Source organism: Lissotriton vulgaris, chromosome 10, assembly GCF_964263255.1.
Source record: "Lissotriton vulgaris chromosome 10, aLisVul1.2, whole genome shotgun sequence".
Classification (NCBI taxonomy): Eukaryota; Metazoa; Chordata; class Amphibia; order Caudata; family Salamandridae; genus Lissotriton; species Lissotriton vulgaris.
In genome coordinates this window covers 822,375,809-822,403,089 of record NC_141698.1, presented here as the reverse complement: position 1 = coordinate 822,403,089, position 27,281 = coordinate 822,375,809, and the positions used below count along the sequence as shown (strand labels likewise).

At 44.4% G+C, this 27,281-nt stretch overlaps 1 protein-coding gene across 1 annotated transcript in view; it reads right to left on the bottom strand.

The window, feature by feature from the left end:
* CNTNAP2 (contactin associated protein 2) overlaps window positions 1–27,281 on the bottom strand; it is a 2,542,823-nt gene that overhangs the window by 1,515,882 nt on the left and 999,660 nt on the right. The window contains exon 4 of the mRNA XM_086939829.1: window positions 5,035–5,182. Within this exon, the coding sequence (XP_086795955.1) occupies window positions 5,035–5,182 (148 nt within the window). The remainder of the gene's footprint in view (window positions 1–5,034; window positions 5,183–27,281) is intronic.

The window sequence follows — 27,281 nt, the reverse complement described above, 5'->3', positions numbered from 1 at the left end:
TCTTTGTCTCCCTGTGCTGGAGGAGGCATTCATACCCTCTTCCTGTCCACCAGTCTTTTGCTCCTTCCGACCTATTCTTTCTTCACTGTTCTTATGAAGTGATGCGGTTCATTCCCTGTCTTCAAGGCTCCCCTTCTCCTTGATGGGACGGAAAAGTGCCTTGTATCGTGACGGACGTGTTCCCCTGCTCTGTGTACCCAGCTGCAATGATGTCTGGCTCCCTAGTGCTGATTTTATGTTGTCATGGGTGAACACAGATCATACCTGTGCGCCATAATATAAGTCTTTCTCATGGATAGTGGACTTGTTGATCCGGGACGGGCGCCCAAAGTGCTACACTAACTGTGATGAAAGCTACTGCCTTTGCCAGGAGTTAAGTAGCATGAGCATAGTGCTGACAGCGTACCATGTAGTGATCAGTAGAATTTAACAGGCCTTTTTAATAGTGCTGACAGCGTACCATGTAGTGATCAGCAGAAGTTAACAGTTAACTGAGCCATTGGAGTGAGGTATTAATGGTTAACTCTTGTAAAGTTCAGCTGCTGTGCACTTAACTCACACTTGGCCTACATCTAATTAGAATGTAGTGCTTTGCAGTGTATGTGTGTTGTATGCATCTGCTGGTGTATGTGTGCCAATGAATGGTATAATGCATTGAAGATTCTAGGTTCCGTTTTGGGAGACCCGGGGTTGCCTGGAGAACTATGAGGAGGTAGAGGAATCCCCCAGACAGGTATATAAGATATGACATTCCAATGACGTGGGTGGGACACACACTGGAGGAAGAGGAGCCAGGTACTTCAGTTCACCTCAATGGGTGCTCTGTGATTCTGGGAGAGGTCACTGGAAAGGAGATAAGGCCCATCTCAAGAAGGAGATGGTGCTGATAAGAGGATCATAAAGAGTGGGGTCGGGCTCCGAGCTAGCCTTGTGATACACATATCACTGTGGCTAACATCCAGGTGGGAATGTTTAGTCACTCCCAGCACCTGTGTTGGAGTCACTCCTCCTGTGATAGATTGCTTTCTGGAGGAAGGGCAGGGAAGGTGAGAGGGCACTTCAAAAAGAAGCAGACCGAAAGACTCAGATCCTAAATCACATTTGGTTTCTGGACACTTACTATAAGATGGGGCGATTGAGGCTCCGAAAATTATAAACTATCAAGCAGCCAGTCAGGCAGTGTGAGGATGAGAAGCTCTGCAATACTTCTGCCTGTGAAGGGGACAGGGGAAGAAGGTATGCCAGTCTCCCAGCTGGGTGAGAGGACATCACCAGGGGACAATCCAAGACCGCAAGTGCCTGAAGACTGGGGCACCAGTGTCTGGCTGCTTGCCAAGCCCAGTGTGCCATGTGAGGAGAAGGAGATCACTGAAGGGGGCAAGGTCCATAAGGGGATCCTGGTAAGTACATTTCTGTAGCGAGGAATGCTGTGCCGATTTGGCCATTGCCTGTGTGCAGTATGTAGGTCGGTGACCCTGTATGCCAGAGGGACCACTGTGAAGTGAACCGTGCCAATTAGCCCATTGCCTATGTGTGGCTGAAAAGTCAGTCACTCTGTATGGCGGAGCACCATTGCTGCCTTTGCAGAAGCATTGGTACACATTAGACTTTTTAAATGAGTCTGAGTGGGACTCCTGAGAGTCGGACTGCTAGTAGAGCCTAATCTAAATATCACCCATAGGGAATGGGAAATACCACTGCCACTGAGAGGGAAGAGGGACTCAGGGGCCCTGATCTTGGGCGCTGTGCGTATTGTTTGTATACACCATATTTCACTTTTTGCTCATATATAAATACTTCTTTAGTCATAAAAAAAGTATTTGGCTGGGCAATCCTTTTGTTGCTCCTATTGTTTGTACTTTGAGTAGGTAGCTTTTGTTCACTCTCCTGTATCTACCTTCCCATTGGGAAGCCTTTGACTGCTCGGCCTGCGCTAAGACTGAGAGTCCAGTGCTGCAGTGGGTCTTGCCTCAGCGTCACATGATTCATAGTAGTTTGGGCTCCTGGACATCAGGAGTAAAACACCTCAACCCTCACGGTTGGGCCCGGTGGCTCCTGCTTGCCTTGTGGCCCTCCGACGGGGTTCTGACACTCCTTTTCCTCTGCTGAAAGGATCCTCTGCTAAATTGCACCTGAGCCCCATCGCTACCTTTCCAAACTGCTTCTTTTTAAATATTTGAAAAATGCACAGAACTGTGGTAGAAAATGAAGAATTTTTTTGCACCTCCTTTTTTACATTTTACTTAAAAACCCCAGTGTTAATAATGGAAAATGTTAATAAATAATGCACAGGGATAGATTGGTGGGCAGGTATATCCTTGCAATTGGCTGTGAAAGAAGTAAACACATCTCTGAGCTCCGGAATCGAGTTTACCTTTCGCACATTTTTTGCAATTTTTGGAATTTCGATTGGTCCACAAGCAGTGAGAGAAATAAACAGAGGGAACTTTGTGGCTGTCATTGGTTGTGGCAGCTGGACGATCATGATCAATACTCACTGATGTCCACACGGTCAAGGAACCACACTGTATGCCACACCTCACCTCACCTCACAGTACAATGATCTGTTGCATAGAATCAATTATTAGCAAGAAACATATAATGATGACAGGAGCTAAACAGTACGAGGAATGGAAATAACTTTTTCAGCAGTGGCTAGTTGAGTTGCAAAGAAGGAACCTCCTGAAAACACATGATATAAAACCTAATGTATGTTTAACACAGTAAAAAAAACACAAATTAATGTTTTCAGTATTTTCTTTTATCCTGTGAACTGTCAAGACTAATGTAATTGATCTGAAAGGTGGAACACAAAATAACTATCTGTTATGCTAGCTGCTCAAAGAGCATTGAACATCATGAATTTGGACTTGTGCAAATATTTAACAAATTGCCGGGCTCCTGTAGTTATAATTTGCATTTCCTTTAACAATTTAATTTGATGGACATGATTTGCTAAGGGAAAGTCCAGGGCTGGACACCGAATATTTTGTATAAATGGATCAATCTGGTAAAAGTAAGTGTATCATTTCTTATATTGTGGTAAGGAGGTGAAGGATTGTATGGACATCAATAGTGCAGTGCATCATTGCACTGGTTTTGAGAAGTCATCTTTTCGTAAGGGGCAGTTACTAAATATATAGTGGAAAATCAAGTATTTTAAGGTTCTGAATCTCAGCTACATCTACCATTGGGGAGATTTCTGTCTTATCGGGATCCACAAAACAATTCAGAAGTACTTCAGAAAATCTATGTCATTCTTAGGTTTACTGATTCACTCCAACACATAAAAAGTAAGCATAGCAAATTTGCACTGCAGTAATAATTGTGCATACATAACTGATGCAAAATGTACTCTAGCACAGTTTTTGCTCTTTCCACTTGTAAAACGTTTTTACCCAGAAAAAAACCTTCTTCTACGTCCAAATTGAATTTGTGGCGTTATACCACTGTTCCGAAACAAAAAATCACTTACACATGTATTTAATAGGAGTATATCTTGGTGCATTCCTATAGATAGAAATTACCCACAATTGGCATGCGAATAGTCTGACATGGACAAACAAGTGGATGTACACCTACTTCTCCTGGGTTACGTACACAGAAACTGTCGTATTCGCGGCGACGCGAACTACGTCTCCCGGCATGCTCCGGGGTTAAGACTACAATCCCCACGATCCTTCACGACGCGCCGCATTCTCACGAAATCCCATTTAAGAGAATGGCGGTCGGAGGATCAGTGTCGGGAATTCCGGTCCTGGTGTTCGTTTCTGGCTATGCCCTAGATCCAGTTCGGTGAGGGTGCTTGCACCACTGCAGCCTTGCAGCGCTCCGCTGCGAGTTGTTTGGAGATACACTGTAGACTTGCAACGCTGTGTTGTGAGTTACTTGGATATCTGACTTTGCTTAGGAGGTTGGTGGTAACGCGGACTCGTGTTACCATACCTTTGCTTGCTGTTGGGGACAATTTTGGATTTGACTCGGTTGGTATTACGGCCAACGGTGGTGGTGTTAAACCTAGAGCTATCAGACTTTGGATAGCCCTTCTAGTTTACTGATTACAGTGCTTTGTTTTTGGATTACTATTTGACATACCAGCTAAGAAGCATTAGCTCTGATTGGGGACTCTCTGAGCCCAGTGGAGTTTTGTGGATATCGTTGAACTGTGTGGGAAGGCTATTTCTCCTATAATTGTTTTAGGCATTAACTGTGTACTGAATCTTCTATTAACAGGGGTACAGGAGGTGTGGCTACACTCTTCCCCCGTGATGTTTATTGGATTCATTCATTGGGTATGTTACAATATCATGTGTATGTTTTGTGTGGCATATGAACCTTCGTTCCTGTTGCCAGGTATTACATATCTGTTTTGTTCCTTTATTTAGTTATGCCATCAAGACCCCTACGTAGCCTCTACACATCCACAAGATCCTATTATTTTCTTTTACAGGTATAGGTTGTTATAGTCCCTTACGAAATGTGTATGTAGAGTGTGCTTGTTACAGTACAGGACTTTATCTTATGCTTGTGTTTTGCTCCTGTCTTTCAGATCTCCCTCCCTGCTGTCCCCTTCCTTTCCTTCCCTGGTCTTTTCTATTATCCCCTCGCTTAATACGGTCAACGTTCTGTGCCATCACGGCTAATCAGACATTGGCTAGATTTAGAGGTGGGCTTGCCATTCGACAAACCGATCCTGAGGACTAATAACACAACAGAAACACTAACAATCTTACCCCTAAACACAGGAATGTAGAAATTCTGACAAACTAGAAAATGACACACATCCATGCACCAACTGAATTTAAAATGCATCAGTCATTATATCTTGGACCCGGTTTTAAAATGTAGAGTTACACAAAACTTTTTTCACGCACAAATATACCCCTGGATGCATACAATGTTTTAATTAGTGTCCCAAATATTGTAAGGACCTCAAATGTGTTCAATGTATCACTTGCATCTAGTGTTTATCACATAATACAATTATCATTGGAAACATCCCTTTTGATGCTAAAAACAAGAATCTGCACTCACAGTAAGGACAGCCATAGACTTCAAAGCGCAGTCCAATTTGCCCCTCACTGCTCCAGTCCAAAGGAACAATGCGCAGGAATTGTGCTATCACCGGATGCTGAAAATCATGTCGGACCACAGATTCGGTGTTCATGTTTCCCGAAAAATCCTGAAAGAGAGCAATGCATAATGTTAGGTGACAACCACCAAACTACATTTCTAGATGCCTGTCAGTCTTCCCATTCATGAAATAATGGGTTGATTTTATTATAGGAAATCTGCAAAATAATTAAGTAAAAAAATGTTTAGACCAAAGTTTCTCAGGTGCAGTTGGCTGGGGATTTTGGTTGCTGGAGAATCACAACTCACTTTCTCATTGCCTGAACACGCCTTCTTCAAAGTATCTCAGCTGATTATTGCCTGAATTCACTTTCTCCAAACTGTCTCTGCTGATTACTGCCTAAACTCACTTTCTCAAAAGTATTTCAGGTGATTATTACCTGAATTCACTTTCTCCAAACTATCTCTGCTGATTACTGCCTGAACATACTTTCTCCAAAGTATCTGTTGATTATTGCCTGAAATCTTATGCTTCATTTAGTTCTTAGTCACTGGAAGAATCTGCCTTTCAATTAAAAAAACAAACACAGTGGAACCAGTACCTTATAGAGCTAGAGATTTATACTGATTTTGAGAAAAAGGGTATTGTTTAGCCTATGTGCCAGTGTTGGACAATAAGGTTAAAAATCAATGGCCAAAAGAGTCACTTCAACGGAGCTTATTGAGAGTGTCTGCACAGATTGTTGGAAAACTTGCTTTTTATTTTTGACAAACCTCAAAGTCATGCTTTCCAGACAGGGGTGCTGCTAGTAAGGGAGAAGTACTTCTCAGTGGGTGAAAATTGTCATGTCTTTCCAACTCTGAAACCTCATCATGGAGCAGACCATGAGTGTCTTCTCAAGTTACATGCTTGCAGGAATAAAGGGGACATTTTTCATTACAGCCTCGCTGAGCCTGATGACAGATGAGGTTCTTCTGTAGGAAAGCTTGCAGAGTGCAGTGAACTCCCATGTTTCAGAGACGGTAATCTCAATGATATCCTTCGCATCTGAGCCGTGGCGCAACGCAAAATGGTGGGTCACCCTGCAGAATGTGAAGAGTGGCCCCTTGGTCTCCCACATCTTAGTTGGGAACCTTCCCACCACCTGGACCCATGGTGTCAACACCCCTGGCCCTTCAGCAGCTGGGTAAATGAGATTATGGTTTCATGAGTGACAGTGCTTTTCCGCATGCACTGTGTTTCAGTTATTTTACAGAACTAATATGTGAAATAGTGAAGTTTAAAACAAACTGAGACAGTAAAATTACTGAAAAGTGGAAAGGATTTAGCGATAATTTGACAAGGTATTTTAGGACTTTCTGAAAGATTGAATGTAAATTCTGAAGCAACAGATACATTTGTAAACATTCTGCAGCTGTAAAGTGGTTTAAAATAGGATAGGATTTAAAGGCACTTTAAAAGGAGAGGGGTGTTAGAATTCCTGGAAGAACGTTTTGAAAAACGTTGTGGCAGTAAAAAGCCCATTGGAAGGGAGATAAGGGCAAACAAGACTTTTAGAAGCACATCTTCACAAAATCATTGTTTTGTGTATAAAGGAAATTATAGAGGGTTGGATCTTCAAAATGTATTTTATATATTTATTAGCAGTCCAGCCCTACTGGTTAGGAGTGCTTTATATAAGTTCATATTGCACGAGCAACATATTTCTTTTCACACGAGAGCAGTAAATAGCACTGTGCATCTGAGATTTGATTGCACCACCAAGTAATGGTAAATAGGATTTTTAGAAATATATTTTGCCAAAATCATCACTGTTTGATCTTTAAGTGTATTGAGAGAGGGTTGGATCCTCACAGTTGGTGACACATTGCTTCGTATAAGTTCACACTGCATGAGCAGCTGTACTAATGTTATACCGTACTACATCTAAAAACATAATATCACAATATACACCTCTGGGAGGACTAAGAGTGAGCACGGTCAGGTGTGCGATTTACGATCTCTCAACTGGTGGATCTTTTTAAGTAGACTGAGAGGCCAAGGAAGTTACCCATAATAAAATATTTAAACTTTCATAAAGCCCATTCGGGCACACAATAAAGACCAAGAATTGGAGGTTGAAGTTGAGTAGTTTCCTTACCAATTAATAATCGGTTCAGTATATATGCATGTCAAGAGAATATTAAAAATATTCAGGATTACAGCTGGCAAGCTGAAATATCACAATACATTCAGTCTCAGTAGGATAAGATATCAAATAAGCACAGTCACAGCCATAAAGAAACTGAGAATTATAAATAGGTGTTCCTAAACTCTGATTCTCTCTCCTAAACATGTTCACCCTTTCTATTAATTCCTGCTATCATTACACAGGTTGCCACTCCCCCATGTCCAGATGAAGACACTCACTGATGGTTCCAAGTGGTCAAAAACTCTTGAGTCTAAACGTCAGCACTCTCTAAGTGTCTGTACTAAGGCCTAATGTCGCCTATTGGACTTCTAAGAAAATCCCCTAATTGCCCTTTGTGATTTGGATTGAACTATACATGACAGAAGGCTTGAGCACTGTGAATTTAATATGTGTTATTGTATTTTATATATCCAGTCGCCTTACCCTCCAGATGTCACTTTGCACAAGCATTTTTGTCACATTTATGCACATGTTGGAGCAACCTTTAGTGCCATGTACATAGATAGATTTAAGTACTTTCACCATTATACATGCTTGGTGCAGTAATTTCCCTTCTGGGTGTGTGTTTTCTTTTTCTTGTTTCTAGCATATGTGGAGTGATGCTTCTAATTTACCTTAAGATATACTGGCTTTCCTGAATTGTTTCTGTCACCAACAGGACTAATTTGTTGAATGTACCAAACGTTAGCCAGGTCCTGAAATTCATTGGATTACCCCATTAGATTGTAAAAGAATATAGGTACAGAGTTAACATTTTGCAGACTCTGCCCTCTTTTGCGAGAAGGATGTCTAACGCAAGACGATTCTGCAAAACCATGGATCTTATAACTACCATTTCAGTATCCACAGCCAATATGGATCTTGCTTTACTTGTGGACAATTTATTGCTTAAGGTGGCCAACTTTCTAATCTTGAGATCATTCAAGATTACACCTACAGATGGAATCACCGCACCAAAAATGTCTCTGAAAATGCCAGCACTACTCTTTTAGTTCTAAATTTTGTTTCCCACACAGCATCATTCAAATGTTCTGCATGACAAATCTTTGGGAAAACTACACCTAAATAACATGTACCATACCATTCCCTGGGCATTTTGAAGTATGCATGCTGCCCACAAACAAAATAAATAACAGAAGTAACAGGTTCTTGTCCTCCCAAGAACAGAAGGCAAGTTCCTACATATTCAAAAATATGGTGAAAAACCCTTCTATCCATGCACTTAGTATTTAGGGATCAATTATCTCTACATACACATAATTTCCCTTTGAGTTGCCAGTCTAGAAGGAGTACATCAATCAATCAATCAATCAGGGGAATTGTAAGCACGCTACTCACCCGAGAGGGTCTCAAACTGGTGGAAGGGGGTGGGGGGTCCGCAGATCTGTTAGTCGAAAAGCCAGGTCTTGAGGGCCTTCCTGAAGGTATTCAGTGAGGGAGCACATCTAATGTCTGCGGGTAGTTCGGTTCAGGTTTTGGTTGGGATTGAGAGCAGGATTGTCTGCCTGCTCTGTGGATGCACGGGGTTTCAGCTAGTGTGAGGTTGGTAGACCAGAGGATCCTTTTGGGTGTGTGGAAGTTGATTCTGTCGTTGAGGTGTTTGGGTCTGTTGTTGTGTAGGCATTTGTAGGCGTTAGTGAGGATTTTGAAGGTGACTCTTTTCTTCACGGGGAGCCAGTGGAGTCTTCATAGGGGTTGGCTGATATGCTCGTGCCGGGGGATGCTGAGGACGAGTCTGGTGGCGGCGTTCTGTATTGTCTGGAGTTTGCAGAGTAGGGACTTGTTAATGCCGGCATAGAGCGTGTCCCCATAGTCCAGTCTGCTGATGATGAGTGTGTGGGTGACTGTATTCCTTGAGTCTGGGGGGACCCATTTGAAGGTCTTGCGGAGGATGCAGAGGATGTTAAAACTGCTGGATGTGACGGTGTTGACCTGTCTGTTCATGGTGAGTGAGGAGTCGAGTACAATGCTGAGGTTTTTGGCATGGTCTGAAGGGGTAGGTTGGCCTCCGAGGGTGGTCAGCCATCAGATGCTGTCCCAAGCTGAGGTGGTTGTTCCAAGGATGAAGACTTCTGTCTTCTCGGCGTTGAGCTTCAGGCAGCTGTTGGTAATCCAGGCTGCAACATCTTGCATTCCTTACTGGAATTTGAGTTTGGCGGCTGTGGGGTTTCTGGTGAGGGAGAGGATGAGCTGGGTGTCATTAGCGTGGATACGATGTTGAGGCGGTGTTGTGGTATGATGGCTGCGAGGGGGGCCATTTAGATGTTGAAGAGTACATAACACCTCTTGATGTCTAGCTCCTTCCTTATCCCACAGTCCGTTATATCTCTCACCCCATCCTATTTTCACCCATGCATCTATTGCTCTCTTCCTGTCATCTGTTATATCAAAATATTTCTTCTCAACCTCATTTAAAGAACAGGTCAAACTGTTTCTATGAGCATAAGCCATGTCCAGTATTGAATTCGGTCGAAGGAAACAATTAAGGATGGCGATTAAAATACTTGAAGATAGAAAATTCAGAAAGTACTAAATCTTAGATCGAGTAAGAATATAGGAAATGTCCCTTTCCATAAAATAGACAACAGAAGGCTACATGTAACACCATACATAAGAGGAATATGGTGGTAGGTAATTGCCTCTGCTGCTGATGCAGGTAATTACAGAACTGTCCTTTGTATCCATAGTGTCAATGTATTAATAAAGCAATTTAAAAGAGGCTTTTCAAGAATAATCTCCTCTAGCTGAATCTGCATGCAAAGCTTTATAATCTGGTGCATGCAATCTATTAACTGTAGGACTCAGGGTCTTAGGGGTAACACTAGGCTTTAGTTTGGCTACTGTGGAAAATGTAGGTAAAGATAAGCCTACAAGGAGAACAATTAATGCTACAATAAATGGCAATCAACACCTCTACTAATATATACCTACTTCTATTTGTATTATTAGGTTCCATGACTTCTATAGAACCAAAGAGTTGAGTAGAAATAATTAGCAACAGGTCCTTCTCTGTTTGTTTCCACTTGTGCAAATGGCAAAATTAAACTCAAATGATGTTCAATGAAATTATTTACAAAGTCTTCATGAGTCTTCCCTAGCCCTACTGAGTCCAAATGACATCCTTATAAAGATAATTACCCGCCTGCATTACGCAGACAAATGCCCTCCGTATATTAGCCTTACACTTACTGTTTTATTCTTCCTATTGAGTGCTGACCGTGCGTCTGGCTCCCAGCCTGCTTGAGCACAGACAGGTTTGTTTGTGGAGGCCGGCCTTTTGTTATCCGCTGGCTCAAATTCGAAGACGCATCATGTGTCATCTGACACTGACCATGCTGTTGGTTCTTTCCCAAAAGCACCTGCAGTGTCTGAAGTGTCGACACCATGTTGAAATGGGGTCTTTGCCTACCTAGTAGGTAGAAGATACATCAATTTGTCATTTACGTATCCATCCACCCAACCTATTCCTGAAAATCAAAGGGTGAGAATTGCGGCAAGCTTTTTAAAAAAAATATATTATCCTCATTCACCACCAACCTCACTTCAGTTCACACTCAAGATGTCTATACCCATACTCAGCAAGCTGAGAGGCGCAGGCAATTGGAAGTGGAGACCCTCTACAGGTACCAAGACTTACTTGGGTGCTAGTGAAGAACCAGCTGAGATAACTCTTCCGCCAAGCTCCAGGAGCTAGATGACACTCGTCGTAAAACTGCCAGAGAAAATGCTGGGAGTAACCGATTTAGCCCGAAGAGTATTAAAGCAGCATAATCATACGACTCAGAAAATAAATAAATAAATAAATAAATAGATCAACTCTGAGTCCCATCTGAGTTGCAGCAGGTTCCAAAATGCTTTCTTCTTTTTACTGCCTGATCTAATAAGGTCTAGCTTAGAGACCGCAAAGACTGAAGTCTGCCAGTCTAGAAAGGAGGGGGGAGTGGATTCTGTCCATCTTTTGCAGATTTGCCTCCTAGCTAGGAGGATAGCATAAAAAAGCAGTGATCTGGCAGAACCCGTAACTTTATTAAACAAACCAAAGATAATCAAAGGTGGCGGGGGAACATGGTGGCAGCCGGCTGAGCTGCGGCAGTGCTCTGCTTCTGGGTTCCCGTTTGTGAGCTGTTAATGGTTCAAGGCTAGTTTTTTACTCGAATGCCTTGTGTGAAACAACATCGCGCCGATTCCCAAAACAAAACGCCTATTGTATTTACAGAGATTTTCGGCATTTTTGCTAGTTAGACCCCATGTGTTTGGAAGGGGCGTTTCTTTCAGCGTACTCCTCGCCGGTGTTCCTTGCTGCTGTAGGCGTTGGCTCGGCACCGCAGCAGAAGGACCTCGGCCGGATCCGGAGCTCACCTGTGTTTTCGACTCTGCCGGGGTTCGGCTTGCCGGTTTGGAGTCTCGCCGCACTGGAGCTGCGACGAGGTCGTAAGATTCGTTTTCTTCTCACGGGAAGACGGGGGGGCCGCTGGAGGTCCTGCAGCCGAGGTGGAGGCAATAGCTGAGGTGTCAGAGGAAATACCGGAGGAGGGAGAATTGCCTTCTGATTGTGGAGAAGACGCTAAATGTGGTGAAAGCCCAGTGATGGTCAGGGGGGGCCATTATTTGAGGTGAGTCCATTGCCACATTGTCAGCTGGGGATTCATTCAGGCCGGATGCAGGGGGGTCACCCCACTTGAGAAAAGACAAACGTAAGGGGACAAAAAGAGAGTCGAAAAAAAGCAAGGGAATAGAACCCCAAAATACTACAAATACTGCACTTTCCCCGTCTAGTTGCTTTAACCCAACCCCTGCCCCAAGCTCAGAGGTGAGAAAGCCAGTATTTTCTGCTGGGGTCGGTAATACAGATAACGCAAAAAAGAAACTTTCCTCCTATTTAACAGGGCAGGTTAAAGCTAAGCGTGCATATACGTGTAAAACAACTAAAGGGCCTAAAGAGTCGAGCTCTAAATGTAAATCCACTAGCCCCAATCATGCAGAGTCTAGGATAACTCCATCACTTAGGGCATATTTCAAGGTGATCCCCTAAGTGTTATTTCTATCGGATAAACCTTCCTCCCAGACCTGCCCAGAAAGGACACTTTTAGAGGTTGTCGGTCCTGATGAGGCAGTGAATACTGGAGTAACGTGCAATACTAACACCTCAACTGCCATGGTGACGGAAACTCTAGATGCTAACATGGAAGCTGAAGTAGACTTGAATAGAGGTAGAGGGGAAGAGATCGTAGGCACTCTTACCCTCATTGAGGATCCTGAGAGTTCGGTCCCTGTGTTGAAAACTTTGGGTCCTTCTGGTACATCCGGTCATCCCCCACCTCTAGCCTTGGTTTTGGCCCCACCATTGGCCCCGCCACTTCTGTTGGCTCCTCCATTTTTGATTGCTGGTCCCTAAGATGGTCCAACGCAAGGGTGTAGCACACATGATAGCACACAAGGTAGTGCACTGGCTCCTTTATCTGGTGTTAGTGCTCTATCACCTAACTGTGATAATGCAACTATGACCACTTCTCTGCAGACTTCCATTCAGGGTATGCTCACTACTCTGTCTGCTGATATAAAAAAAGGGTTTGAGACCTCTGCAGCTAATCAGGCCGACATTAGATGTTTTTGTGAGTCCCTGGACAAGAAGCTAAGCGATCTTACCTTAAGAACAGAGTCAATAGAGGACACGGTAGCGGGTTTGTCCATACATTTAGATCAAGCAAAAGTGGACATCATAACGCTTAGGAAAGAAGATCAAGCGATGGCAGAGAGGATGGAGATTCTTGAGAACAATGCCCGACGAAACAATCTTCGCATCTTAAATATTCCGGAGGACAAGGAAGGCTCAGATATCAAACAATTTGTCATCTCATTGTTGAAAGATGCGTTAGGCTTGGATCAGACTGTGGAAGAATTAGCTCTAGACATCCAACGCATCCATAGAGAGCCTTTAAAGAAGAACCCCCAAAGGACTAAACCTCGAAAAGTATTGGTCAACTTCCACACTTGTTCACTTAAGGAGACCATTCTCAATCTGGCCCTAAAGCAGAAATCTGTGAGTGGTAAGGGATTTAATTTCCAGATTCGATCTGACCTGTCAAGGGTTACACTTGACAGGCAGTGGGAGTTTGGGAGGAGGCTTGAGGCTTTTAGAAATACCGGGCAGTTGCTCAACTAGTTCTCCCAGCGACACTGAGAGTAATGTATAAAAATAGCATGCATAATATAAGATCAGTGCAGGCTGCGGATGAGCTATTACTAACCATGGGCAAAGATAAAGGAGAATCAGGCTGAAGAGAGCCGTGTATTTATTATGGTATGTGAGTCTAGGCAGAAAATCTCTTTGCAATCTGATATGGCCCTGAAGATAATGCTGAAGATAATGCTAGCTTAAACATGAAAGCATAAAAAAGTGTAAAAAGATAAAAAAAACAAAAAACATACAAACGCACACATACAAATATACACATAAAAATACAACAAAACAAGCATTAGGAATGCATTAGGGCTCGGGTTTGTTTTAAGTTAGAGATAATGGCATTGTAAATGGAAATGTGTTTTAGGCACTCAGCACTACCACTCTGCACTCTGCACTCTGCACTACCACTCTGCACTACCACTCTGGACTCTGCACTCACAATCTGCACTCTGCACTACCACTCGCACTCTCAATCTGCACTACCACTCTGCACTACCACTCTGCACTCTGCACTACCACTCTGCACTACCACTCTGCACTACCACTCTGCACTCTGCACTACCACTCTGCACTCTGCACTACCACTCTGCACTACCACTCTGCACTCTGCACTACCACTCTGCACTCTGCACTACCACTCTGCACTCTGCACTACCACTCTGCACTACCACTCTGCACTACCACTCTGCACTACCACTCTGCACTACCACTCTGCACTACCACTCTGCACTCTGCACTACCACTCTGCACTCTGCACTACCACTCTGCACTCTGCACTACCACTCTGCACTCTGCACTACCACTCTGCACTACCACTCTGCACTACCACTCTGCACTACCACTCTGCACTACCACTCTGCACTCTGCACTACCACTCTGCACTCTGCACTACCACTCTGCACTACCACTCTGCACTCTGCACTACCACTCTGCACTACCACTCTGCACTCTGCACTACCACTCTGCACTACCACTCTGCACTACCACTCTGCACTCTGCACTACCACTCTGCACTCTGCACTACCACTCTGCACTCTGCACTCTGCACTACCACTCTGCACTCTGCACTACCACTCTGCACTCTGCACTACCAATCTGCACTCTGCACTACCACTCTGCACTACCACTCTGCACTCTGCACTACCACTCTGCACTACCACTCTGCACTCTGCACTACCACTCTACACTACCACTCCGCACTCTGCACTACCACTCTGGACTCTGCACTGCCAATCTGCACTCTGCACTACCAATCTGCACTCTGCACTACCAAACTGCACTCTGCACTACCAATCTGCACTCTGCACTACCACTCTGCACTCTGCACTACCACTCTGTACTACCACTCTGCACTACCACTCTGCACTCTGCACTACCACTCTGCACTCTGCACTACCACTCTGCACTACCACTCTGCACTACCACTCTGCACTCTGCACTACCACTCTGCACTACCACTCTGCACTCTGCACTACCACTCTGCACTCTGCACTACCACTCTGCACTACCACTCTGCACTACCACTCTGCACTACCACTCTGCACTACCACGGTCTCGGCATTGCAAAAGTTAGAGCTATTAGCATTGTAAATGAACGCGAGTTTAAGGTCTTGACATTGTAAATGACAAGGTCTTTTATTTATGTTTTAAAAACCAAAACATAAATAAAAGTCATTGTCATTTACAATGCCAATAGCTCAAAGTCGCGTAATGTGTATGGCAAACTACAGTAGCCTCCTGACGAGTGCCCTTTTACTTAATTTTTTACAAATGAAAGCCCTGGCACTTTTTTTTTTACAAATTAAGCACAGTGGTTTCCGTTTCTGCATGGCAGTGGTGGTGTCCTTGTGTGCATGGGAGTGGTGGTGTCCGTGTGTGCATGGCAGTGGTGGTGTCCGTGTGTGTATGGCAGTGGTGGTGTCCGTGTGTGCATGGCAGTGGTGGTGTCCGTGTGTGCATGGCAGTGGTGGTGTCTGTGTTTGCATGACAGTGGTGGTGTGCGTGTGTGCACGGCAGTGGTGGTGTCCATGTGTGCACGGCAGTGGTGGTGTCGGTGTGTGCATGGCAGTGGTGGTATCCATGTGTGTATGGCAGTGGTGGTATCCGTGTGTGTATGGTAGTGGTGGTGTCCGTGTGTGCATGGCAGTGGTAGTGTTCGTGTGTGCATGGGAGTGGTGGTGTCTGTGTGTGCATGGCAGTGGTGGTGTCCGTGTGTGCATGGCAGTGGTGGTGTCCGTGTGTGCATGGGAGTGGTGGTGTCTGTGTGTGCATGGCAGTGGTGGTGTCCGTGTGTACGTTCCTCATGCCATGGAGAGACTGAGTACAGCGCATGGGCTGGGTCGGGGTCAGTCTGCCCAGTAATGATGTTTCTCATGCCATGGATAGACTGAGTACAGCGCCTGGGCTGGGCCGGGGTCAGTCTGCCCATAGGCCACGGTGCTCGTGCCATGGAGAGAACAGCGCCTGGGCTGGGTCGGGGTCAATCTGCCCAGTAGTGACGTTTCTAGTGCCGTTGAAAGTACAGCGCCTGGGCTGGGCCGGGGTCAGTCTGCCAGTAGTGATGTTACTCGTGCCATGGAGAGTACAGTGCCTGGGCTGGGCCGGGGTCAGTCTGCCCACAAGTCACGGTGCTCGTGCCATGGAGAGAACAGCGCCTGGGCTGGGTCGGGGTCAGTCTGCCCAGTAGTGATGTTTCTAGTGCCATGGAAAGTACATTGCCTGGGCTGGGCCGGGGTCAGTCTGCCAACAGGTCACGGTGCTCGTGCCATGGAGAGTACAGTGCCTGGGCATGGCGGGGGCAGTCTGCCCACAAGTCACGGTGCTCGTGCCATGGAGAGAACAGCGCCTGGGCTGGGTCGGGGTCAGTCTGCCCAGTAGTGATGTTTCTAGTGCCATGGAAAGTACATTGCCTGGGCTGGGCCGGGGTCAGTCTGCCAACAGGTCACGGTGCTCGTGCCATGGAGAGTACAGTGCCTGGGCATGGCGGGGGCAGTCTGCCCACAGGTCACAGTGCTCGTGCCATGGAGAGAACAGCGCCTGGGCTGGGCCGGGGTCAGTCTGCCCATTAGGGACGTTTCTCGTGCCATGGGGAGTACTGTGGTACTGGGCTGGGTCGGGTGAGTCTGGTCTTGTGCGATCAGACCTCAGCCAGCAGAGAGGGTAGAAAGGTATCGGGTGCTTTTGGAAACCCCAGTGCGCCTCCCCGATTAGCCCCTGTGACATTCAGGAAAGCAGGCGAGGGGGAGGGGGGCAGTGTTTGCCTCGGTGCTGCAAATGGCCGCGCTTTGTAAACATTCCATGCAGACCCTGGCTGTGGTTTTATCTGATGGACCCCGCTCATGGAGACATCTCCGGAGAGCTGGGAGCGAACTCAGCGCCGGCAGAGAGTGCCCCGCCTGCAAGCTGCCAGTCTGATGAGCCATGTGTCTGTATCTGTGTGTGTCCGCCTGTCTGTCAAGCCACCTGCGTGTCTATGCACCTTTGTCTACCAGCCTCTGTGCCTGACTCTCTATCCACTTGTCTGTATGTGCTTGCGGGTCTCTCTATCTACTGTCTATCTTTCTGTCTGCCTCTATCTAACGCCCTGTCTGCATCTGTAGCGCATAGAAGGTCCCGTGGAGCGGCAGCTTTCAATATCGTGTCGGTCTGAGGTGCCTAGCAGTAGCAGGGGCCGAGGAGGCGCTAGAATCGAGTTGTACAGCAGCGTTCTTTGCGATGGCACCTCTCTGTGGACCAACGCTGACTACACACACGAACGGAGAGACATTTTAACGTACAAACATATAATTATTTACATGTGATTCAATTACTTGACACAGAATGCCGTTCACGCATGTATACATAACCCACACATCCCAAACATATACATAATGTGTCAATGCACAATATACATTATATACGTGCGCACACACCCACGCTCATATATATATATATATATATATATATATATATATATATATATATATATATATATATATATATATATATATATATATATATGCAAATCCACTCGTACAAGAAGTACAACGCACTCCACACAGATGAAAGTCGGACAAAGTGCTGTCTGCTTAGTCAAATCATTGGTTTATTTCAAAAACCACAAGCCAAAACCAACCCTACGCGTTTCGGCGGACAACCGCCTTGCTCACGGGTAAGTGTTGTTGTTTGTCCATAGGTTAATAAAGTGCACGTGATGCATTAACCAACAACATCAAAGGGGGACAAAAGTGCTGTGAGGAGTCGGCCATCTTACAATGGGTTACTTGCAATGCGTGAAACAACATAGGATGTGCATTCGAGCCAAGGAATAAATATTACATTGGTGTGCCAGTTTTAAATTAAGTATTGTTTTAAATAATAACTATGTCGTGGAATAGACCCTCCTGTGTTAAATACATTGAAAAAACAAAGGACTCGCCTGCCCAAATGTTAATGGCATAACGCTTGCACCAGTTTAAATTAAACAAAATTCTTTCGACATAATAACAAAGTCCTGTGATAGAGCCTCCTACAATTGATACGTTTGGAAAAATATATAAGGCTCGTCTGTCCATATAATAATGGCATAACGTTTGTGGGAAACCTGGGTACATTAAGGTATTGTGCTAGCCAAGTGGCATAATGCAATATACAGATTATATGACCAAGGGTAAATGTTTATACACATATTTACACATTTTGTATAAGAAACATGTGAAACTCATGATTTTAGAAATCGCAAATTATAAGCCCAGTGGCAAATTTCAAGAGAGAAAGATAAATATACCCATCAGGACCTAATACACATCCTGGTCTTCATCAATATAAACAATATAGAAAAATCAGGTAGCTTCCAAACCCAAGTGGGGTAGTCCATAATCTTATTCATCATGTCTCTTAGTTTCTATCATTCCCAAGTTCATCAAAAGGTCATATTGTAATAATGACTAATATTCCTTAACATTTTCCGTTTCCCAGTTGAGCAGGCAAGTTTCATATCCATGAATTGTCCATTCCATATATTGGCTGGAGTTCCCAATCTGCAAAAGAAACATCCCTGGCTCATTAACTATACCAAATTGTTTCATCTATAACCCAAAGTGTGGACACTTCTCCTATTCATCAATTAGTTACATTAAAAACAAGTGAAGAGTGAATGTTAAAATTACAGCGGGAAGCTTTGGACTCAGTATATGTGTATAACAGCATAACAAAGTATTCAGGTGCAGATAGGGCAGGTCGGTCAGCAGAGCGATGCCCCTTACCTTGTTACCCCTGTTTCCAGAGACAGACCCAGACTGATTTTTCATGTAAGGTCTACTCTCCCAGGAACCATGCCATTTCTTCCTCAGAGTTCAGACCTATCGGGATCTTAGACTCTAGATTGAGAATATATTGGGATTCTAACTGTCTAAGTTTGCGAATTCTGTCCCCTCCCCTGTTGTTAGTTGGTATTCTATCAACAACACAGAAACGTAACAGGTCCCTGTTACTGTGATGGTACTCTTCAAAGTGTCGGGCAATAGGTGAGAGCTTATCTTTGTTTTGGATAGCTCTCATATGCTCCAATACACGCTTTTTGGCAGCAAACATGGTGCTGCCCACATATCTCTTGGGGCAGGGACAGGTCAGTATATAAACGCAGTGGTCTGAAAGACAGGTTAAGTGTTTTTCAATTGTTTTCTCCACATTTTCCACCGGGTAGAATACTTTCTTGACATTACAGCTATATTTGCATGCCTTGCAGGACATGCATGTAAAGAAGCCCTTAACGTCTGATGGAGATTCTTTCTTTTTTACAATGTCATTGCTACACAGCCTATCTTTGAGCGATTGTCCCTTTCTAAAGGTCACATTAGGGAAATCTCGTATAGCTTCTTCAATGGTAGCTTCAGTTTTCAACACCTGCCAGTGTTTGGCCAAACACTGTCTGACCTTCATTGATCCTGTGTTGTAAGTCGTAATATATCTGATATTACCGTCCTCCTGTCTATCATTGGATGAATCTAACAGTTCACCTTGGGAAAATTGACTAGCTTTTGATCTAGCAAGGCGCACGACCTCTTTATTATATCCTCGCTCAACAAATCTATTCGTCATGAGATCACATTCTTTCTCAAAGTCAGCATTGGTTTTACAATTCCTTCGGGCCCGAAGGAATTCCCCATAGGGGATGCTGCGAATGAGTGAGGGGGGATGGCTGCTAGCTGCGTGCAAAAGTGTATTGCCCGCTGTTTCCTTCCTAAATAAGGTAGTCATCAATTTGTTGTCTGACACAGTTATCTCTAAATCCAGAAATTTGGCATTACTCTTGCTTATGGTGTGCTCAAATTTTAAATTCCAGTCATTATCATTGAGACTTCCCACAAATGTCTCGGCCAAGTCTACGCTGCCGTTCCAGATCAGGAATAAATCATCAATGTATCGCAGCCACAATACTACATGGCTGCGATACAGATGATGTCTCATGGGCACTGCCTGCTCCCACCTGCCCATGAATAGATTGGCAAAACTGGGAGCAAAGCAAGTGCCCATGGCAGTGCCCTGCTTCTGTCTGTAAAAATTCCCATTGAACACAAAAAAATTATTTTCAAGACAAAAATAAATCATCTGAACAATCATCGTACTGTGCTCTAGGAAAGAGATAGATCTGGATTTCAAGTAGTGTTCACAGGCTCTGACACCATCCTCATGTTTAATTGAAGTGTACAAACTGCACACATCAAGTGTTATCAGCAGGAAGTTTTCATTCCAAGTGACATTTTCTATTTTCTTCAAAAAGTCACGGCTGTCCTTCAAATAGGATGGTAATGTCTCAACGTATTGGCGTAAATAGAAGTCAATATATCTAGAACTGTTTTCTAACAGTGAGTTCATGGAGGAGACTATGGGTCTCCCTGGTGGTCTAGTTGGATTTTTGTGCAGCTTAGGCAACAGGTACAATATCGCAATTTTGGGGTTTCTATTTAAAAGGAATGCATATTCATCATACTCCAACAGTCCATGTTTGTGCCAATCTTTCAGCTTACCATAGTAAGTATTGTTGGACTCCTGGATAAGGGATTTTGGTACTGTTTCATAGCATTCCTGATTACTTAATTGGTTACATCCCTCAGCAATGTAATCTGATAAATTTTGGACAACCACATTTCCACCTTTATCACTCTGGCGTATCACTATATTAGTGTCTTGTTTGAGCGACTTAATGGCCAGTCTTTGAGTTTTAGTCAAGTTGTCCTTTGACCACATTCTGCTTTTGGCCATGTTTTTCAAGTCTTTTATGACCAGATCTTCAAAGGTGTCTATACCACTAGATGGTACCACTGGATTGAAGGTGGATTTAGATTTAAAGTTATTGCAGCTGCTCAGATTTGTTTTGTACCCCAACATCTGGGCATCAATGGGTGGTAAGTCAGGATTATCGCGTTCAAGTTCCTCGAGAGCCATCAGTGTTTCTACTTCATTGATGGTCTCTACTGCCGGAACCTCTGTTTTAGAACCCTTATTGATGTTACCCCCCTTCGCCTTTAGTTTGTTCCATTTGTGAAGGCGGAGTTTTCGTAGGAAACAAAATAGGTCAACACGTTCTTGATGATAAGAGAACTGACTAGTGGGACAAAAGGATAAGCCAAATTGCAGAACATCAAACTCATCATCAGTTAAAATATGATTTGATAAATTTACCACATTGTTGATGTTCATTTTCCACGTCGTTTTTGGCCCCGTGTTTCCACTCCCATAGGGGTTGCAGTCGCCTTTCCAGCCACCTCTCCTGACTTGTTTCCGGATGTTGCTGTATTTTCTGTAGTTTTTCCTCTTCCTTTGCCGCGTCCGGAGAATCCTCTTCCCCTCCCTCTTCCTCTGTCCTTTTGCCAATTCGATTTGGTCTGCGTTTGATTCATTGCTTGAAATTCCTTCCAAAAATTTGACGGTTGGGCGGTGGTAGTATCATCCACTGGGTTTCCATCTTCAGAGATATCGCTCTCACTGACCTCCCCGTCTGCTATTTCTGCACCTTGTGTTTTATCCAGTGCGCCTTGTATACCTTTCCTTATCAGGTTGTCATACTTATGACTAAAGGTAAATACCCTTCCGGAGCGGTAATCAATTTCATCCCTCAGGAATTTGCGTTCTTTCTTGGCTATGGTTTCTTCCTCATGTTTTTCAATCCTTGTTCTTATCTCCTCCATTTTATTTTTGAAGATGTCATCTTTCTCTTCTTTTTCAATTTCATTTTTTAACTCTTCAATAGCCAATATTAGAGTGCCTCTGTTCTTCCATGCGTGTTTGATTAATATTGATAGCATCCGATTAGAGCAGTCCATTAGGTTGTCTGCCCACTCCCCTGCCAGTTCTTCATCGGTGTCTTCATAAGAGGGGGCTATCAGAATCCTCAAACCACGTGGCACGCGCTTTTCTTCCTGATATTTCTCAAGGGTGATCGCCTCCCACCACTTGGATATCTCCTTGCGCATCATTTTCTCCAATTTAAAATACTTTTGCTGTAATGATGTTGTTTTCACGACTGGATCTTTAACAGGCGCGTTAGTATTTTTTGCGGCAAACATTGTTGTTGCCCTGAGTCTCCTCTTCGCTTCCATTTCTTCTCCCATAATTTGGCTTACATGTATATATATATATATATATACCCACCCGTGTGTACATTTATGCACATAAACGTTCCCTTCCCCTCCCTCACACTCAACTCACGAAACACCTGTAAATATTATCATACACACGGATATAACATGCACATATGGTTGCACGCATATTTAGACCCACATAAACACTGTTACAAATGCGTCTTATATATACATAACTATATATTTTATACGTATTCAGGTGTGCGTAGGAATGCACTCTGAAGCATACAATACTCACACACACACATGGATATATTTGGAAACGTCCTCTCACGGAAACAGTGCACACGCAGGGTATCCAGCATCAGATGTTCAGACACACAAATATGTATTCACACACATACAATAAATAAACGTGCTTCTCGCACAAAAATGGTAATTTCTTTACATTTACACACGCAGTTGCATTATCTCATACACATATCTAAAGGCACACGCGCGCGCAGCACGAAGTAAATGAGATTTCGCGGGCGTGGCTCATTTGAAGTCGAATGGCTTCGTAAATCAGCGACCCCGACCCACACTCTCCGCAGTCGAAGTGAAGTAGCCTTGGCTTCCTGCTCCTGGCGGCACCGCTGCCACGGCGAAGCTCTTGGTAGGAATGGAAACGCGAGACGTGGCACTTATATTAACAGTGAATAACAAGTCAACGCCTTCAAACATCGAGCAGACCCGTTTCCCCCAAACTTTACAACTCTACCAAAGCCCTGGTGGACCTACAGGAAGTATATGTCGCATCACATTCATGGCTTCTTTCCCACAGAGCTGGCAATATATATTTTAACAAAAACAATTTAATGTCCCACATGGAAAAAGAAACAACTACACCTTGAACAAGGAGGTGCAAGCTGGCTGAAAACTGTAAACCTTTTATTCCAAACAAACATTTTAAATTTCGGTAAAAGCATTTCAGCTATTCAAACATTTAAATTAGCCGAGTAAACATGAGATGAAAGGAGCAACAAAATAATGCATGGCGCGCGCCCACCAAAACGCACTGCAGAATGGTGAACGCGCCCACAGCATCTGGATTCTATTACAGCACCTCCCTGACAGCTCCTAATTGATATTTATGGACGTCTGTGTGCGTAACCACACAGAAAATGCCAACACGGCAACCGACAAATTACATTAAGCCTATCGCGTCAAGGATAATAAAAACACAGCACAGCGAAGACGAATCACTATGCAGATGCCAAAAAAACGCGCGCGCACTAAGGAATGTGGCAGCCCGGACCCCTAAAGAAACTTTTTTTTTTTTATACCATAAGAGCTCGAAGCTCCGCCTCCCCTGCTGTCGCAGGGTTGACGTAGGCCGAGCCCTAAAAAAGGAGTGGAAAATAAACTAACGTTTTCAGTATAGCTATAAGGCATAAGTTTAGGTACAATGTCTTGGCTTTTCACGTTCACGGGTAGGGCGGGGACCCAGGATGGGACGCTTTCTTCTGGTTGCTCCAGATAGATAGAGCAAGGGTTGGAGTTCTGGACTTTTTGGTTCCGTCCGGAGGTGTCAGGGAACAACACCCAAAGACCCCGGAGTTCCACCTGCCTTGGTGCGCAAATGAACAGAAACACGGGCTTCTCGATGGTGGCGTCAAAGACCAAAGGTTTATTACTGCAGGGACACAGAAGTCACAGAAACTACGCATGGGCAGTAACTAGGAGCCTGTTCGATTTGTACAAAGAGGGTTGCTCCTTATATACTAAATTTTAAGCTGGGGGCAAATTCTTTACATGCAATACATTCTCAAAACCTTTGTGTCTAAAACAATAAATATTTGGCGTTACACAGGAACCGTCGATAATATCTGATGCCAAACATTACGAAGAGGGGTTCCCACTAGTTCATCACAATCCCTTGTCAATATTGCATTCAAGAGCCGGACCGCCTCATCGTAAATTTCGTTACCTCCCCCTAATAAAGTTTCAGAAAGAAAGGAACGGAGCCAGGTGTGGAAGATAGAAAAGCGGGATAAGAGATGTTTGTGGGTTGTAAATGGGCAAGGCTACCGGCTTCGGCCACCTAATCGTGATCGGGACAATGGACACGAGAACCAGTTCAGGTGGGCTGGCCTCGGGCAGAGGAGGCAGCCTTTGTCGAGTCATGTAGCTACAGCGTGATCTGGTTAAGGGTGCACGTGTCATGAAAGAGGTGAATCTCCGGCTAATGCTACGTGTCCTTAATCGAAATGAAGTGATCAGAGTTTATTGCGTATGTGAGGGCAAGAAACACAAAATGGCTGCCATGATCTAAGATGGATGCCATGGGTAGATCAGAAATGTGTTCATAACAGGAGTACTCTTGCTCGTAGCATAGCGAAAACACCAGGATATGCTAAATGGATCATTTGCGGTTCGCTGGTACCAATATTATGTATTTCCGACAATATTGAAAACACGGGTTCAAATCGTCACGGAACCTCAGACCCTCCTTTTGCCCTTACATAGGCAACTACTCAGTCTAAATCAGAATCTAATTCTATGCTCATCAGGTCAGTGACATGTTGTTGTATCATCATCCTTTCTCGTGCCTTTTCTCCAAACGCAGGTGGTTTCCTAAAACAGGTTGCAGCACAGAGACTACACAGAGCAGGACCACACTGGATAATCAAGCAACATGAGAATAGGAATACCAAGATGACACCGATGACCATTAGAACCTTCCATCCCCACGCTGAGATCAGAGTCCAAAACCACTCCATGAAGGACCAGTTTCCCTTGTCTACATGAATAGAGTCGGAAATCTTGTGTAGCTTTGAGATCGCCTCATAGACTGTTGGAGCATTATTAGGAATAAAGACACAGCAGCTCGATTGGATCATTCTGCATACCCCACCTCGATCCGCAAGTATAACGTCTAGAACCATACGGTTCTGCAACGTCATGAGTCTATCCGCCTGAAGCTCAGCTGTTAAATTGCTAAGGGCACCAGCAGTTTCGGTAATAGTAGATTCAACTACCCGTGTTAGCTGACGTATGTTTCTACTATTGGCCATAGGCCCCCAGAACGGAAGGAAGCCTTTGAAAAAGTCTCCAGCTTCCTGACCGGCGGTATCTTCCTTGCTGAAGACACCTCTCGCTACTCTGGTTCTGTGATAGTCAGATGAAGCAGTGTATGTTGGAGGCAACAATCGAGCAATATAACATGAACCTGAAAAGTCGGCAGGCAACCATGTATACGCTCTGTCTCGACAGATGAAGTAGGTACCCCTAGCAGTAAGGAAGGCAGGGGAAGAGTTAGCCGGAAACACATAAGTCTCAACGCACTCACTCCTCCCTAGCTGAGCTCTCGGATTTTTCCCATTACCTTGCAAACAGACCTGACCTCGGTGAGGTACGACCCAGACTGGAGTTGATCTTTTACGCTTGCTTTCTCCCAAACTAAGGCGATACTCTGAAGAATTCCAACTTAAATATACTCGTAATTCGTCTCTAGGGTAAGATGGAGTATTATTGACGTCCTTGATCATGTCAATAATTCCCTGGACTAAGGCTTTGTTGGCAGAGTTATATTTAGTGGAACGTGGTGGACGCGGAGGATAGGTTTCAAGGGCATAAGCAAAGATGGTTTGAAAGGCCTGAAATGATCCATTGTAGCTGAAAGGCAAAACCAGATAGGGAATACCTTTATCCATAGTGTGGGGTATCAAGCCACACACCCAGCAGTCTGTAGTGTTAACTACCAGTTGGTGTTGGTGCAAGAGCTGTACAAAAGTGTTATTAATGAATTCTGAGCGTCGGGCTTGCTCATGTTCAGGAAACGAGTGAAAAGAGTGTATAGAAGAAACAGTGGAAGTAACAGGATTAAGGGGAGGTACTGTAGTTACTGGCACATAAATCAAACTTATACCAAAAACAATTCCACCCACCAACGTTACCAAAACAATTAGGAATGTAATGGCACATTGCGTCAAAAAGCATTTGCTATGAAGAATTCTGTAGAGTCTGTTTCTGCGAACATAAATCACATTTTCTCGTTGCAGCGCAGGAAGCTCCATCTTCTACAATCCGCTCGCGACCACTGATGATGTGTACGTAGATGAAAATGCCTCTATCAGCCCTGGGAGTTCCCAGAACTAACAGAAAGATCGACCTTGTGTCAGACCCCCGCAGATTCAACTAGGCACACAGCCACGACCCTACGGCTACCCAGACGGCAAGGCAATTTTAAAAACAATAAAACAATAGCAAACTTCCTGGCTGAAGGCAAAAGTTCAATGTATCAAAATCACAATATGCAGTTGCCTGCTTTATTTGTCCATTTTACGGTTTCGTAAATTATATCTTTGCTTCGCAGGTACTGTTTGATCGGCAAATAGTGTATCACTAGTAGCTGTTGCAGTGTCTGATGCTGGAGACAAATGTTCAGAGTTCAAAGGAGTCTTTTCAGGAGGAGAGTCAGATTTCGAAGTGTCAGTAATCAATTCGGCATCGCTGAAAGGGATGAACTTCGGCGTGCTTTCAAATTCGGAGGAACCAATTCCCTTCTTCACCCAGTCGTCGTAAGGAAGCGGCAAAGGGACACGCTTAACATGGGACGCGTGCACCCAGTGCTTGCGGCCAGCTACACGAACTGCTGTCCTCGTTGCAAGCAGGACCTGGAAAGGACCGACGTATCGGGGCTGAAGATTCTTCGTCCTCGCGAAGTTCCTGATAACCACGTGTTCTCCGGGTTTCAGCTGATGCCCTGGACTCTCCGGAGGCTTTGGTAAAGCATCGAAAACCTGTTGGTGAATAAGACTCAATTTAGCAGTCAAGTCGTAAAGGTAGTCTATCAACATAGGATATTCTAAAGAGCAAAATTCCTTAGGCCTTGGCACACCCCAGATATTTGCCGGGCGGCCAAAGACTATCTCGTAAGGGCTAAGCCCTACTCTAGAATGTACAGTTGCTCTCGTTGATAACAAAGCCAAAGGAAGTGCGTCTGGCCAGGCTAAACCTGTGGATGCTTGTATCTTAGCTAATTTCAGTTTGAGGGTGCCATTGTAACCCTCCACTAAACCAGCAGACTGGGGATGGTTCGCACTGTGGAACTTTTGTTTCAGACCTAGGCCGGCACACACACTCTGCATAACTTTCCCTATAAACTCACTTCCGTTATCTGACCATACAATCCGTGGCATTCCATACCTAGGGAAATATTCTTTAAGAAGAATTTTGGCAGTTGATAGGGCAGTGTTGTCCTTTAGTGGGTATGCTTCTATCCACCTG